Genomic DNA, 16,606 nt, shown 5'->3' on the forward strand with positions numbered 1-16,606 from the left:
ACTGGAACATCATTCCTAGTGTGCCAGGTGCAGCCACTGAATACAAGGGATATAGGCCTTTTCTTACAGCAGCAGGTATCTCAGTTTGACTAAGTGCTCAAATGAGCTGATGAGAGTTGCTTCCTTGAACATTGTTCCATGCTAACAAAATCACTTGCTCTCAGTGAATGGTCACATGGAAAACAGGGCTGCTCTGCACTTGTTATTCAGTCACGATGAGCTGTTAATCATTCATTCTTTGTTGCTGACTATAAAAAGAAATCAAGGAATTACATTTAGTGTCATGACCCTCACACAGGGTCACGTGTCATTGCATGCAAGCAGAATGTAAACTGGACAGAGGTAGTGACTCAGCGTTGAGTCAGAAAGGAATTCTAGAGTGCAAAGGATGAGGAAATTGAAATATGAGTAGAGATCACTGCATTCCTTCAGTTATCTCTGATAGTGCTGGAACACTGTCGTAAGCCTCGTGGTTCAAGGGTCCCTGTGAACATTGGCTTTTCATGGAGCCCCCCTGAGTCCTTCTGGCACTGACCTACAGCCTTCATCTCCCATTCTGTCTGAGAAATAGACAAGATATCATGCTGTGATTTCACAGTCCACGCAGGGAAGGGGAGAAAGCATTGGGGAAGACCCCTGAGGCTTGCTGATTAGTGAAATACTTTATATTGGTTCTTTCTGCTGTTTATTGGGCAGGAAGGTCTCTGTTTACTAATATTACTCTATGAGTTTGGCCATGCTTAACACTTCTTAAATTTCATTGATCATGTTGCTGTTTAATATGGTATGTCACTTTTATACAAAGTTTATGCTTAGAAATTAGTAAGAAATAAATAAGAAAAAAGGTGAAATTTGGATTTGCAAGGCAGAAGTCTAATAAATTCAAGTTTCAGTGGGAAATGTATGGCAAAAAGGTTGTTTTGCCCTTGATATGGATAATATTTGGGAGTAGAGCAACAAACCTTGTTGGAATCAGAATTCCTTTTAATGATCTCATGTTGTGCCAGCTTGTCAGAACTGGAGTGAGTTTTGACAGAAAAGAAAGAGCAGAGAAAAACGGTATTTTTAATAGGTGAGAAATTAGTTTTAGTTTAGAATACTGGTATAAATTTAAGTAAAATAACCATATTATTGTAGTATAGATATTAATGAAATTATATCAAGCACTGTAATACTGTACCCTATGGCTGCTGCTTAATATATGAAGTAGTTGCTGTGAAGATAAGACAGTTAAGAAATGTTTTTTAGGAGTTTTTGTAGGACTGACACTCATTTAGATTTTTACATAGCAGAGTTGTCAATGAGATAGAATGTTTTACTGACTTGGGAAGACAAGTTTTCTATCCTTTAAAAAGCATGAAATGTATAGGATAAAGCAGATCAGCTATCGAAAGCCAATATCTAAATGCTGTGCAGCTGTTTGACCAATGAGGCAACTTGAATTGTGCTCACTAGTGACTTGAGAGTCTGTAGCTTGTAAAAGAGTTGATCTGTTTGGTAGCGTGAGAATAGATTTATCATAATTCTTGCAGACTAGAGACCAGAATAAGTTACGAGTCTTGGGCATTTCTGGGTCTCTGTGAAGAAAACTTTTTTCTGTATCAAATATAAGCCACATTCCATTTTTTTTTTCTAAAAGAAATCAAACAAATTATTCTAACAGAGGGAAAATTCCTTTATTCCTAAGAAACATTAGCTATTGTATATGTATCAGTAGCTGATTAACACTTTGCAAAAACTTATCTTGTACCCAGGAACTGGAAGCAGAAAATGGAAATGATACCTAGTAAACAACCAGTCCACAGGGAGACTAACAGTTGTAGTGAGTAAGCCTAGATAAATGTATCTTGCTTGGGATCAGTGTAAATGTGCCTGCTTCTTCCTGATCTCTTCCATTTTCTCTGCCACCAGCTTCAGCTGTTGGCAGCCCCTGGACTAAAGATGGCTTAGAACTGCAAGCAAACTGGGAGCTTATACCTGGAAGTGTTGGGAAAGATAAGGAGCTCTGATCAGCCATTGGATAGGACTTTAGGAAATGAATTTGTGGAAATTAATCTTAATGAACCCTTATGGAATGAGGGAAATTGGGAGTTAAGAGGGAAGATACAGGTAAATTAACGAGACAGTAGAGCATCTAGTCTGGGTCAATAGAATCACTACAGGTAATTGCCTTTTCAGTAACTGTAGCCATAATGTAGCTGGCCACAGCATACAGAAATCTGGTGTTCTAATCACTGAATTCCTGCATGGTGAGACAGTTAATTACTCCAGTCTCTTTAGAACTATTTCTTGCAAAGTGATCACATGCAGGCATATCTTGATATCATAACTGGAATATTCCTGGTGGATCTACCTGGATTGTTGTCAGGGATGAGTTGTCATTGTGGCGTGTAAAGCAGTCAGAGCTGTGGCATGTGGCAGTATGTTTCTGGAAGCAGAAATGGTTGGTAAGAGGAAGCATTACCCCTAGGGTCTATGGGTATGGCTCTTTAAAAGGTTTGGAGCTTGTGAACAAGTGTGCATCTGCACTGAATACAATTGCCTGTAGAACCACGTTTACCTTACAATACACAATAATTTGTTTTACAGTAAACATCAAAAAGGAAAAAAGCAATTTGACTCTGGTCAAAGACTAACATGCAGAACATGGTCATAGTGCCATAATCAATCTCTTGTGAGATGAACAGAATGAAGTAATTATTTTTAGTCATTTCACTACAGTAACAAAATTCAATATACAAGATTAAATAAAATAAGTATACTTCCATACTGCTACAGCACAAGAAAGTCAAATTAGTTATAGAAATTAAAAATATTTACCTATTTTTGAAATAAATCCCAGTTTGGGGCTACTTTCCTCAAAAAAAGCTGTGAAACAGTTTGAGTCCAGAGGATAGTAATGTCAAAGATTAACAGCACAAACTCTATCCAGAAGGGTTATAGGAACTGTTGTTGGTTTTTGGGTTTTTTTTTTGTCTAGAGAGGACAGACGGCACTTGTGAAAGCAGCATTGAAATTTCAAGAGTACTGCGAAGTGGAATGGAAGAAGTTGTTCTTCATATTTGCTGTGGATAGGAAAGGGTTAACAGGTCTAACCTATCTCAAGGGCAATTCAGGTTAGACATCAGAGAAATGTCTAACAGTTCAGATAGTCTAAAAGTCTCCATCTTTGTTTTTGGAAACTACCAATGGAGTGACAGAACTCAAACATCTGTCAAGAACAACAGGTGGAATAGTTGATCTGATCTGGAGGAAGGAGGATGGACGGGATGACATTCTGAGGTCTCTTCCACTCCTCATTTTTGTGATTTGTAAGAGGTACGATAAACTGTAACTGTAGAATAGAGAAATAAACAAAACTTTGGAATTTAGTATTAATAGGCAGAAGCTGAACAACAAGGTTTATATTCTCATAATTTCCTGTGTTATCTAGACATTTCACAAATTGTATGGAATAGGATGCAAGTATATATAAAATACGATTTTAAATAGTATTGTAGAAGGGAATAAGCCAATATGAATAGCTTTGATTTCTCTATAGGATATAATATTAATACTGTTATATATTTCATATGTAATGACTTGAGTTTGTAAATTCCTTCACCTCTTCCTCAGGAATTCAGCTGTCTGTGATCCGAGACACAGCTGCGTAACCCTCTCTCAGACTTGTGAGGAAATTGCTAAATTCTGAGCAAGAACTGCAAAAAAGTTGATAGAGTGGAATTCTGCAAGTTAAGAGAGGTAAAATTGCAGACAGAGGTAAGACTTCTGAGATGGAGCTAGGCAGCAGTTCAAGGATTCAAGAGGAAAAATATAATCATGAAAAGGAATAAAATCCTAAGGGAAAAGCAGGGATTTGGAAGACGGCAATTCAGTCACACTGGGGATCCATTCCAGGGGCAGTAGAAACCAGCCCTACCCTACCTCACTGAGAACTTCCTGGCCAGCAAAGACTTTTTGTGTTTCTTATTCAGGGCACTGAGCATACCAACACTCAGTTTAGTATTTCATTAATTCAAGTTATCTTTTGTGTGTAGTAATTAATCAGTAACTGCTGAATACTTCTAAGTTGTGTATATTCAGCTTACAAAGGCTCTTTGTGCATAGCAAAAGGTGTCCAGTCAAAGCGATTCAGTGAGGGAAGGATAAAAGTTCATTCAAGTTCCTTGATTACTTGTAGTGTTACAATGTTACTAGGCATATCATTGGCTAGAAAAATTATCAGGAAAAAAATTGAATGTGTCTGTAATAATATATGCTTTATTCATCTTCAATAGCGAAAAATGTTTTCCACCTGCACAAAAAGTCACTTTTATTATTGTTTTTCCATCATTTTTCATATAGCATATTAAATAGGGTAAACTGTGAAATAAAGTCCTGAACACTTTTAAATCCCTAATGTTCTATAATGTATTTCTTTGAATGAATATATCTTGTTTTTCCAGATTCAAAAGGCATCTAGATATGTTGAAGGTTAGCACATCTGCTCATGCTCTAGAAAGATGGAACTTTTAAATCCTGTTTTAAATAGTTTAAGAAATCTTACTAAATCTAAGACAAATGTAAATACGACTTCAATTAAATATTTTTTTTTCTGTTATAACTGTAGTAAGAATCTAATTTTAAATGCAACTATGCACTGCAAGCAATGATTATCAAAAATATTATCTCCTTGCACATTCATGCATCATCAAGTCATATTTAATAACTTCAGTGATAAATAAACACCAAGAAAGTTGTTTTCCATATATAGGAAATATCTCTCAAAGTGAGCTGTAGATTTGTCTGGATTTTCTGTTGTTGGTTAAGTATAAGACAAAAAACTTTGAAGCTTTCAGAAACAAGACTGAGTTTGTAAAGCTGAAAACTGACACGTTACTAAGAGGAAGCTACTGACATTAGTTTGTATGGACAAACCATACAATAAAAGTGGAGCTTTGTAATATGTACCGGACAATAAAAGTGGAGCTTTGTAGTATCATTAAAGCATTCTTTTCAGAGTAGACTTTCTTTTTAAACACTGATAGAAGCTTGATGCTTACAATAACTTAATTTGGCCTTATGCTTAGTCCAGGACAAATAAGATATCTAGCAATTCCTATAGGCAGTATCTTGTGCCTAAGCATACAGCATAGTTCAAGGAACAGAAAATTATCATTTTCTGAGTGTATGATAATTCTCTTCATATAGGACAATTCTCATTGATAGAACCATGGCCAGGTTGGCAAAATTGCTGTACAAAGTAGTATTCTTTTCCAGCACTGATTAACAGGAAAGAGGCTGCTAAAATGGAACAGGAGTTCCCCGAGTATCATAAATCAGAGCTTGTTCACAGTTGTTCTAACCTATGCAAGGGCTGAATGTCATGGAGGAATCATTACAGGATTCCTGGGACCCTCTCCACCATTTCGCCTACCTGGAGCTCATTGGAAAATCCAACTCTCTGTCTTTAAAGGAAATAAAAGAAAAAAATAGTTTGTGTCCTTTTCTCTGGTTATAATATATAAAGGCTTTGAAGTATTTACTTCAGTTTCTTGTCTTTTTTGCTATTTTTATTGATAAGTATAAAAATTGTTAGTTTTTCTTGATATTGTTCAAAAAATTTTGAAGGCATCATGATGGCCATCATTTCACAATGTTTTGACTCTGATGTCAAAGTTAGATTAAAGTTTCTGTATCAGTTGTTTATTCTGATTATCATGTGTCAATTGGTCATCCCCTTTGCTAGCCTGCATCAGATAAAAAAAATACATGGAACCAATGTGTGATTTGTGGGATGAGACTCTCTCAACATGAATTCTTTTCTGGAAGCATAACTAGTTGAAACTTTGCCACAAAACCATGAGAGCCCTATTTTTCAAATGCCTTTTTCTGCCATTCCAGAAGCTGACTTATGATCAGTTTGTTCATAAAATATTAAGACATTTTGACATATAGGAGAGGGTTGGATAAGTAAATTTAGATAAATAAATGCATGGAAACAGTCTGGAATAATTAATAGTGAGTTACAATACAGAATTATCTGTGTTACCTAACTTAACTGCAGTCCAAAAATTATGTTATAATCATGCAAAATACAACTTAAACACTTTTGTGAAGAACAGAGCTATACTGACAAGACTGGTGAATGGTCTGTAAGAGCAATGACTTAGAGAAGGATTTAAGGTTTGTCATAGTTTATTGTTACAGTACAATCTCTCATTGAAGTAGAGTGCCCAAGACACATGATTCAAACCATGCATTTATATCAAGTAGGAGAAGGGAATTAATTGTGCCTCAGTCTACAGCATTACAATCTCTCCAGAATATTTCAAGGGACCTAATGGTCATCTTTCAAAAACTCAAGAAATTCTTATGCTCAAAATTCTAAAAAAGATGTGTGAATATAATCCAGGAGCCATAAAACTATGCCGGGCAAAAGAAAATTGGCTACTACCTTAATAAAGAGAGGGTTGAGTAAACCTTATGAATATTTATAAGTATTTTCACATAGAAAATATATCTGACAATGAAGGTCCTCATAGAAGTAATAATATCCAAGAGGTATTGTTCTGTCTTGAACTAAACAATTTCCCTGAAGGGAAGAGCGCAGAAGCAGCTAGCCAATAGGTGCAATTGCAGTTTTTTAAGTAAACCCAGATGTTTTCCTCATGTATAGGCTTTAAATTAGGCAAGTTCAACTTTCCTGATCCTATGAGTCACTTTCCAGAATTTTCAACTGGCTAAAATCTCTGAAGACATTTACTACATAACTCAATAGTGGTAGCTCTTTGAGCTGCACTTGTTATTGTCTTTATAGATTCCCACTGATCCACTGTGGGAAAGGGCTGAGATGTAGCAGAGTGTACAGATGTACACACTGTATTGTTCAAATACAGCTGCATGAACCTTATCAGCCATTTTTTACTTGCTTGTACAGCAAGGGATTTGAATTGTCCAACAGTTCCCATATCAGCAGATCCCTGCTTCTTCTGATCGTAGCATAACAAACTGGTTTGGGAATGAATTTTGAACAGTTTATGAGCCTTAAATAGCTCAAAGTTCACAGATTGGTCATCTCTGTTTAAATCCATCTTCTGTGGGAAATTTTGTGACTAGTAAGTAAAGGGAGAAACAGAAAGGTTTTCTTTCTTCTTGGACTTTTGAGTGAACAGGACACTCCGCTTCCAAGATGTTCAGAACATCTTTACTTTGCTTAATAGTCAATGTCAATTTGACATAGACAGTGACTGTATGAGATTCCATGCTTCAGCCTACAGAATTAAAAAGGAATCTCCCTTGATGACATCAAAGATTGGTTAAAACTGGGGCTAAGCTAGTGATTTAACTAAATAACTGATCTGAGGGAAGACAGAAAGTATTTTTCAAACATTGGGTTTATGAACCTTGCGTAAATATTTAGGGCCAAACTGGTTGCCAGACTTTGGATGAGAAAGATTTCTCCTCAGATTAGATTGACTAGCACCTACATTGTTTCTGGGTCTTTTCATACATCTTGGGTTGTGAATCAGCTACTATGTTCACCTACATGTTTCTTACATACTCAGGTGCAGGTAATGTGCAGTGGTGAGGCCTCAGATTCTACTGTTGTTGGTTTATGACACAGATTTAATCTCTTCAGACTGAAATTATATAGTCTAACTCAAATTATCAGTTTTAACATGGAAATATCTGAATGATTTATAGCAAACCGTGAGATACAAGAGATTAGAAGAAAGATTTAGTGATCCTTTTCTGGCCTCAAGTTCTGTGCAACTGTGAAGCTATGTCACTGAAAAGTCAAAGTACAGAAGCTATAGAGAAAAAACAATTTTATGTCTTACTAAGTAGATGTAAAATACTGTAGTTTCCCAATTTACCCACTTTTTAAATATCAGTTTAGTTGGTTCAGCTCCTACTGTGATAAAAACAGCTGTAAAACAGTCTTTCATTTTCTTTGCACTACTGTATGCAGGCAATAGAAACTTTGGTACAAATTGCTATTCTGATTCATTTCTATTTGACTTTCTTATCATGACTGTACTGCAATAGCATTGAGACATTGCAATGAGATAACAGAATGTTGTGATAGATCTTGTAGTTTTGTCCATTTTCCCTTTCCCTGGAAGACCTGCATATAGTGTTTCATTTGTTTAAATTAATTGACTTTTCTCTAGAGTCTCTCACTCAATTTTATTCAGTTTCCACTGAAATAACTGGACCAGTCCATTAAGATCAAGTCCAGCAAAGCACTTAGGCACACAAGTTAAATCCCAGAAGTATTCCCATTAACTGCTGTGGATAGAAGTCTATACAAATATCTCAGGATTACTTTTCATAAACAGATAATACTTATATTTACTAATCCTTTATATTTTGCTCAACTGACGATGGTAAACTACCCTTTCTAAAGTAAGCCTGACTCTGATAAGACTCTTTGTATTCCAAAATGTTGTAAAAATACTCAGTTTTATCAAAATTTTGAGATTACAGGTATGCATGACTAAAAGGAACAAAAATTATCTCTTCTGGTTAATTATCAGATTAAGTAAATTTTGTTTGAGTAAAGTGATAGGAGACCTACAAATAAATTCATATAAATCTGCTTGTCTTCTAGGACAAGGATTTTTATTTAACTTTTCATAAATTTTACTCCTGTAAAATTGTTGAACATATCTACTTTACTATATACATTGAAATGACAGTTAAGAAGTACAATTCGTTTCTTTTAAATGTTTAAAATATTTGTTATTACTTTCATTGAAGTAATACCTACAGATACTGATAAAAACAATGTGTTCCACAATAAAATAAATGGTCCATTTCAAACACTTTAGAATTTAACATACATTAAAAAATCAGAAGGATACCATTGGAGCAGATTTCTGCTGACCATAGCTACTTCCAAACCATTGCTAAACTGAGTCTGAAACTCATCTTGCTGTTCTGCAGTTACTCAAATGAGAAACGATATGCACTATAGTAAAATCCTGTTTTCTTTCAGGCTAGATGGGTCATGTTTTTCTGGATTAGACTTAGAAGAAGGGAAAAGAAGCAAAAGAGTAAAACACTCCTTTTGTGGTGTTTGTTTTCATTCTCGCTGTGTAGTCAAGAATGGATTCATCCTTAAGTGTAACAGTTACTTGGAGCATTCAGCACCATCTCTAATAAGGTAAAAAGGAGTTGCTGGGAGTTTTAAGGGGCATAATTAAGCCAACAGTCGATAAGAGGAATTTTTCCTGGTGGAAGAATAGACTATTCAGGTTTGTTTTCCTGGGTGACAATGAAATAAGCGTGCATTTAAGGACTTTGCTAAATATTCCCTTTAGGAAGAGGGAGGCAGAGTCCAAAGTGCATACACTTTACTCTCCAAAGTAGGCGAGGCAATGGGAGTGGGAAAAAAAAACAAGAGAAAGCTGTTCATCATCTCTGTTTTACATAAGAAGAGCAAAGTCCTATCATGCTGCAAGTCCTTAACTGTACTAATTCTGCTGATTTTTGAATAATCTTTCAGAGGACTAAGACACAAGCCGAGAACAACCTTCACAGTATGTCAATACTTTTTTTTTTTAAATCAGAGATATTTTATAAAATTAACTGATAACTAAAATTGGGGAAAATCCAAATAACTGCATATTCTTTTATATAAACATCTACTTTCTCATTTATTTTGTATATCTGTGCTGAATTGCAGAAAATATAATGCTTATATCATTCACATGAAATTAAATGAAGTTATCATTTATCGGTTATCAAACAGATACAAATACAAAATGTAGATGTTTGTAAGCAAACTCCAGACATCTGGACTTGTTTCAACATATTTATACTTGCCCATTATGAGGATTCACTTGCAATGTATGACATTAATAACTTTATTGATTTTAATAAGTATCTATATTTTTCTTTCAAACAAATGGTCATTGAGATTACTGTCCTTGGCTTAACGGTGGTATATTTCTTGGTCAAATATTATTTTACAGGGAGCTATCTTAAATAAATTTAAAATGCATTCTGAAGATGAAAAGAAGCAGAAGCGTACTGCAGATGGAAATAGTCATGAGATCACTGCATCCAGCCAGGGTCATGAATCTGAAGACAAACAGTAAGTATTCTTAAACATTGTAAACATGTTATGTATTGAAGCTTGTAACATTACATTATCTTATTTGAGATTTTATATTTTATTGAATTTCATTTTTTATTTTATTTTACTTTATTTTACCAGGAAAGGCTAATAACAGAAAGCTTTGTATCAGCTTGAGAGTAGCGTCGATTGACACATTCGTTTGGTGCAGAAAGACATTTTATCTTTTTCTTTTAAGGACTAAGTGTTCACAGTATTGACTACAGTTTATTGAAAAACAATTCTAAAATATGACAGAAATTATGTTCCAACAGAAAATGTTGGAATGGACATCTTGGATACAGTTATGTCATCAGCTAAAAATTATCTTAAAATTTTTAGTATGGAAGGGAATCAATATTTTACATACCTTGAACATTTTGTTTATTCCCCCCCCCCGTGTGCAAAAATTTGATTTTATAAATTATCTTCCTCTTTCCCATTTTGAAAGCTATATACTGCTTCAGTTCACGACTTCCCTGATCAGACAGTGGAACCACCAGCTTTTGTTGGTGGTGTTTCACACTTGAGAGGGGTGAACTGGGAAGAGCTTGACTTAAATTTACAGCAGTTGGGAGCTGATGCTATTTATATACCCGGAGGTTTAAATACAAACATCTCAAGAATGCTCAATAAATCATATTCATTTTACACACAATTGTTTCCTGTAAAATTATTTCATGATTATGTTTTAATTGAACTTCATTAATATATTGCATTAGTATTTCTGTGAAATGTTGTAGCTTTTTAAATGGACTAAAACTATTATACCTTTTAAGCAAGGAAAAGAAGAAGAAGAAGAAAGCAGAAAAGGCTAAGATGGTCAGCCCATTTACACTGGTAAGATTTATTCTGTCTATATATGTGTACATACATACACGCACGCACATTTCAAAGTGTAAATAAAAAATGGTTAAAATTATGTTAGAGTACTGCATGTATGATCTTGTCTCTACCAAATACTTTAATGCTACAAAATGTTGGATATAGTATAGCAATCAAGCAGGTTTTTTTGTGGATGTAGTTTTATTAAAGAAGGTGTTTTATTACTGATGTGGATTCTTAGGAGTCTTCCCTTAGTAAGTTATCATTCTAAACACACCCATATTAGATTTTTGTTTGCGAAAGGCAGGGATTTCCATGTTCACTCATTTCTTCCGACACAATGAAAAGGGCGTCCATATACCTAAGATTATGTGTGGTCTTGCCCTCTAAATTACCTGGGTCAGGTACTAATCACACTAATTAGCCCCATTAATCATTATTCAGTCACCTGAGTCAGCAGTAAAGGGCAACTCTATGGCACCGATGAAACTTAAAATTAAAAATTGTGTACTAAGAAGTACTTTAGATTCCCAAATTTTTTTATTTTCTGTATATTTTAAAAAAGGCAATCTGTTAATATTTAATCAAAGTAAATCCTAGGTCCTCTTTTGGTAATACTGAAATGTTTTATATTTTGTAGGTTTAGCGTGCATAATGTGCAGCAATGGTATGGCAAATAACAGAAATAAAACTATAGCCCATGATGCTGGCCGATGCCCAGTTTCTCTGCTTTCCTATACCAGCTTGCACTTGTACAATTACATCATACCACTATAATTTACAACAGTAAACTTAGTATTTTACAGTTTTCAGATTTTGTAACAGATGAGCTCAAACTTTGTTAAGTTCAATGGCAAGAGGTATTTAGGATTTCAGTACATTTTGATAATGTCTATGGTACACTAGGAACAGTTTTTCTGACTGCATAATAATGAATTTACAGTAAAAGTAATTATTGCCTTGATTATCACAATGCCATTAAAATTTCTTATAATTTGAACTTTAAATGGCGAACTTAAAAGGGGCAAATTTCTTATGCCTTGTTTTCATATGGCCTTTCTTACGCAGGTGCAGATATTTATACATTAAAATAGTACACTTCTCTGGTTTTGAGAGTTTATAGTATAAAAGTACTTATATTAGAAGGATTTATTCCTGTACATTTAAATTGTTTTGTAAACTTAATTTCTAATCAGATAAAGTTGTAGGTTTTTGACACTAGGTGTACAATTGATAGCTTTTTCTTGACTTTCTTGACTTTGTAGACATAACATTGTGTTAGCAGTCTAATACCACAGCTAGAATTTCTCTTCTCACTCACAGTTTCGATACTCCAATTGGTCGGATAAATTACTAATGATACTAGGCACTCTCCTGGCAATAGCCCATGGAAGCAGTCTCCCTGTTGCGATGATAATTTTTGGTGGTATGACTGATAGCTTTGTTGCTTCTGGAAACTCAGATTTTCCAGGTAAGAATATATCTGCTATGAAGAGAACAATGGCTCATATTTGGAAAAGAGCCAGGGAGATTCAAGCATCTTGACAGGAGATATTCTTAGTAGTAGCATTAGTAGTTTTTATTTTTAATTTTTTCAAATAATCCACTACAGTGCACATTCAACAAATCATGTTTAACTGTGGCTGTGATAAATAGAAAGAGGCTGGTTTTCCATCTTCTCAGCATAAGTTCCTGTTGGTTCCCTTGCATCAAATCTGACAATTATAGTTCACAAAGTGAATCAGATCAGTAAATAGATCCAACAGAAAATTTGCTACCAGAAATAAAAGTACTAGTTTTCTTTTGGATCAATTTGTTGAATAGCTTCATTTGCTGAATCAGAAGTATGAAATCAAACACAAAGGAGGGCAGGATACAAGAGGATCCATGCACTGCTGGATACGAGAGGAAGGAGTCATACTGTAATTTTGGTATCAACTCACAATTAGACCAGATTACATTGTCATCTGAACTCACACATTAGATGTTAAACTTGTGAACAGGTTTGTTGCCTGAAATATTATCTAATAAAATTTTATTAAACATTTTAATAAAAGTCTGTGGTCATACAGAAAAAATAAAGGATGTGACTGTCTTCTGTCCTGCATCCATTTTTGCTCGTTATGCTGCTGTAAGAGAGAAACATGGGCATACTGCCTTTATCAGAGTAAGTAATTTATGATTTACTCCTTCCCAAGTACAATAAATTGATCAGATTTTTATGGTGCAAATGCAAAATGCTGCAGCTGTAGTCTTCTCAAAACATTTCTCACTAAGTTCTCGTATGGAGCAGTAAAATTTTAGGGCCAACACCAACATTATAGCCAATGTTTTCACAATGGGTTAAGCTATCTACAGTTACTGATTTGATGTCAATGTCTAGGCCTGTATTTTTGATCGGTTTTGGCATTATACAAATGCCCTATGTTTTTGAAAAAGAAAAAACAAAACTGAGCATTTAATGAATGCTCAGGAAGACTTTTTAATCTCAAATTACACTGATGTAGTTTTGTAGTCAGTGGAGTTATGACTAACTTTATATTAATATAATCATTGTTTTTGAATAGGTAGAAGCCTGAAATTGTCACACTCCTCCTTTCATTAAAATCAGCTTGATTCAAAAGGAGATGTAGCAACTCAAAATTTGCCGAAGAGCATGCAGGAAAACACATTTGTTAAAACTTGCTCTATTAAAAGTATTTACTCTTTTCTTCCTTTCTAAGGAAACACTTTGGGGAATTCCTCCTATTTTTTTGGCAAGCTGGAAGAAGATATGACAAGGTAATTAGAAATTGATATTTCCTCTTCTTTTTTAATGAAGGGACACATTTTTAGTCAAGCCATTCTTCTCCCACAGATGTTTTACATACTTTAAGCAACATAAAAGCAATGGTTGACTGAATAATGTATGTAACTAAAGATTTGTACATGAGATTATTGGAGGCACTGGGAGGATTCTTGAACATCCCCAGCCGTTCCCAACAATTTCCCTGTAATCTTTTGCTCTCGCTCATCCCACCCCCTTTTCAGGGGTCCTCTGTGTCCCAATGCCAACTGCATTTCCTTCCTTCTTCCCTTTCTTCCTCTGAATTTATAAACAGTAATTGTTATGCTAAAAATTTATATTGATTATCATCCAGTGATTCCTTGAGCTATGGTGATTTGCTGGTAAAAAGCAGAATTAAAATTGCCAGATAGTACCTACTTTGCTGCCAAAGCATCAAGTTCACCTAAATTATCTACAGAGATAATTAGACTACAGAAAATACAGAGTTAGATTATATGCAACCTTAAATCTAGCCTTCTAGAGCTGGCAATAGCAGAAGACAATAGTCAGTAGGAGCTTCTGCTACAAAGCTTCATAAAGAAAAGGTCAAATAAGCAGAAATATTAGCTGCCAATAGATGTGTTTTGTTAAGGGGCTTTATTAACCACTGTCCATAGACTTGGTTTATGCAGGATGTCTAAAGTTCATGTGCAATTTCTTGTACCACTTCAGCCTCTTTTCTTCAGGTTGAAGTCTGTTCCTCATTAGGTATTGAGAAACATCTGATATCTCAGGAAAGCTGATGTGGTCTTCAAGGCAATTATCTTTTCTGAAGAGGAGGAGATAAGGCATTCGCTCTAGTAACTCTTGCTGTTTTATATTGAAGTGCATTATCATTTCTGGTAACAGTGGACGGTAAACTTATGGATCATTTAGATTAAGTAGTTAAGTTTCTAATTAAAAAAAAATGTCTTTACACCAAAAAAAAGTTCTTCACCCTAAAATAAATGAGCAAGAGCTAGTTAGGAAAAGGCTGTAACTCAGAAATGAAGAACTCCTATGTGATGAGAATGAACTGGCAGGGAATTGGCAATTATGTTTTATAAGAGAGTATGGACACACAGAGTTTCTTGCTCCCACAACATTTCTGTCAGTTAGTCTCTGACATTAATGCAAGTAACGCATACACACCTTCAGGAGAATATACTCGTGCCCAGCGATTTGAAAGCAAATTTGAAGGCAAAATTGCAGAACAAAATAATTTGTGCATGGATAAAGTTACCCTAACTGTGCTATATTTAGTAAACACCTGATGCCTAGTTGCACATTTTTAAAGTCTGTCTTTGTTTATTCTAAAGGAACTTTAAAAATAGTTGTTCTTACTACATATGCAATTATAGAACTCCTTTTCTGAAACTAAGATCTTAGTCTCCAGCATATATTTTGACAAGTCCAGTAGTTTTATAGAGTGTAATATAAACAGGAATTCCTGCTAAAATGTAAAATTGATCATTTTAATTTAATTGAGTGTTCTGTTATTCTTGCAAATGTGAAAAAACCCCGATTTATTTTCTCTACAGCAGTTAATTAGTCTCTATATTTCTACCTGTTTAATTCTCTCTTTCTAGTAACTGGTCTTATGGTTGGATTGCCTTTAAAACTGTATCACTTGCTGTTATTAATTTATCTTAATTTTAAAGATATTTGTGTTAGTGTTTTCATTTCTTCTTTGAAATGAAAGTAATGACACAGCTTTAAAATCAACATATTTTCTTTTTTTTTCTACTCAAGCATATCTGACCCGTATTTTAAGAGTAGGATGTACTAGATTTACACCAGGTATTACTGACCCTTATGGCATAAGAGTAGTGTGTAAATCAATGTGTCATTTATAAGTCTTTTAGACCAACAACTAATGAGAACTATTTTTGATTAATGGTTTGGGGTTCTTTTAATCTCTGAACTCATATCACATAATCTCAACTAAAACCAATAGGAATCCTCCCATTGTCCTCAGTGGGCTATTGTCTAGGAGTCACTACTGCTTAAAGAACAAAGAGTACAGGAAAACAGACAAGCTGACACAAAGAAGGTGTAAATGTGAATATAGATCTACATCAACATCTAAATGTTGGGAACTGCCTGTTCTCATGACCCTAAGAGATGGTCCGTTTGAGGGAGATCTTTTATTAACATCATGCATGCCACCTTGTCTTTTAGATATTAACTCTGGAAGTACAAGTATGAATAAAAAGCAGCCCAAGTTTCTCTTTAGAAACAAATTGTTGAATGAGGAATGTATTACTTATTAGCAGCACAGCTATAGGTTCTCTTTTCTAAAGTTTCTAGATAGAGCCTTGAGTTAGTGTGTTCACTGGTTAGAAGCAGCAGCTGTTTGTACCCGCCCTTTTTTCTCTAAGAATGCCTGCCAGCAGGTCAAATAATAATAAAAACTGTTTACAAGGACAAAGTTCTCACACAGGTGTGTTCAAGTACTGAACTATACATGTGGACTTGGTTGTGTTTGTTACTCAAACAACAATTTGTCTAAAACCCAACTGTTTCTCAAAAGAAAAAGAACCATTATTTTACAATGCAGTGAGCATTTACTCTCTGTTAAGTTTAAGCAGTGAATTTACAGAATATATTTCATCAGCGTGGAATCTGGCAAAGATATCAATCCCTTTTGATACAATTTGTCATGAAACAAAGTCCAAGCATAAAACAATTATTTGAAGTGGTGTAACTTCATAAACATAAAGTAATTGTGTAAAGTAATTACTGGTGAATTTTGAAGCAGTGTTCTTGGTTTTAGTTTGGTAGTTTCTATGTAGAGTTTTAATTGAGCTGAAGATGATCGAGGTCAATACTCAACTAACTAGCATTCAGTTAGACATTAACCCATTTTT

The 16,606-nt window shown here is 34.7% G+C and overlaps 1 protein-coding gene across 2 annotated transcripts in view; it reads left to right on the plus strand.

The window, feature by feature from the left end:
• Window positions 1–9,986: 9,986 nt before the first annotated feature.
• Window positions 9,987–16,606, plus strand: part of ABCB1 (ATP binding cassette subfamily B member 1) — a 45,303-nt gene continuing 38,683 nt past the window's right edge. The window contains exons 1-4 of one of the 2 annotated variants that reach the window (XM_072851505.1): window positions 9,987–10,084; window positions 10,885–10,945; window positions 12,254–12,426; window positions 13,670–13,711. In XM_072851505.1, coding sequence (XP_072707606.1) covers window positions 9,987–10,084; window positions 10,885–10,945; window positions 12,254–12,426; window positions 13,670–13,711 — 374 coding nt within the window. Of the gene's footprint in view, window positions 10,085–10,884; window positions 10,946–12,253; window positions 12,427–13,653; window positions 13,712–16,606 lie in introns of both variants that reach the window. The other variant, XM_072851506.1, reaches the window with a different exon arrangement.

The sequence above is a fragment of the Ciconia boyciana genome, chromosome 2 (genome assembly GCF_034638445.1).
Source record: "Ciconia boyciana chromosome 2, ASM3463844v1, whole genome shotgun sequence".
In the NCBI taxonomy this organism is placed as follows: domain Eukaryota; kingdom Metazoa; phylum Chordata; class Aves; order Ciconiiformes; family Ciconiidae; genus Ciconia; species Ciconia boyciana.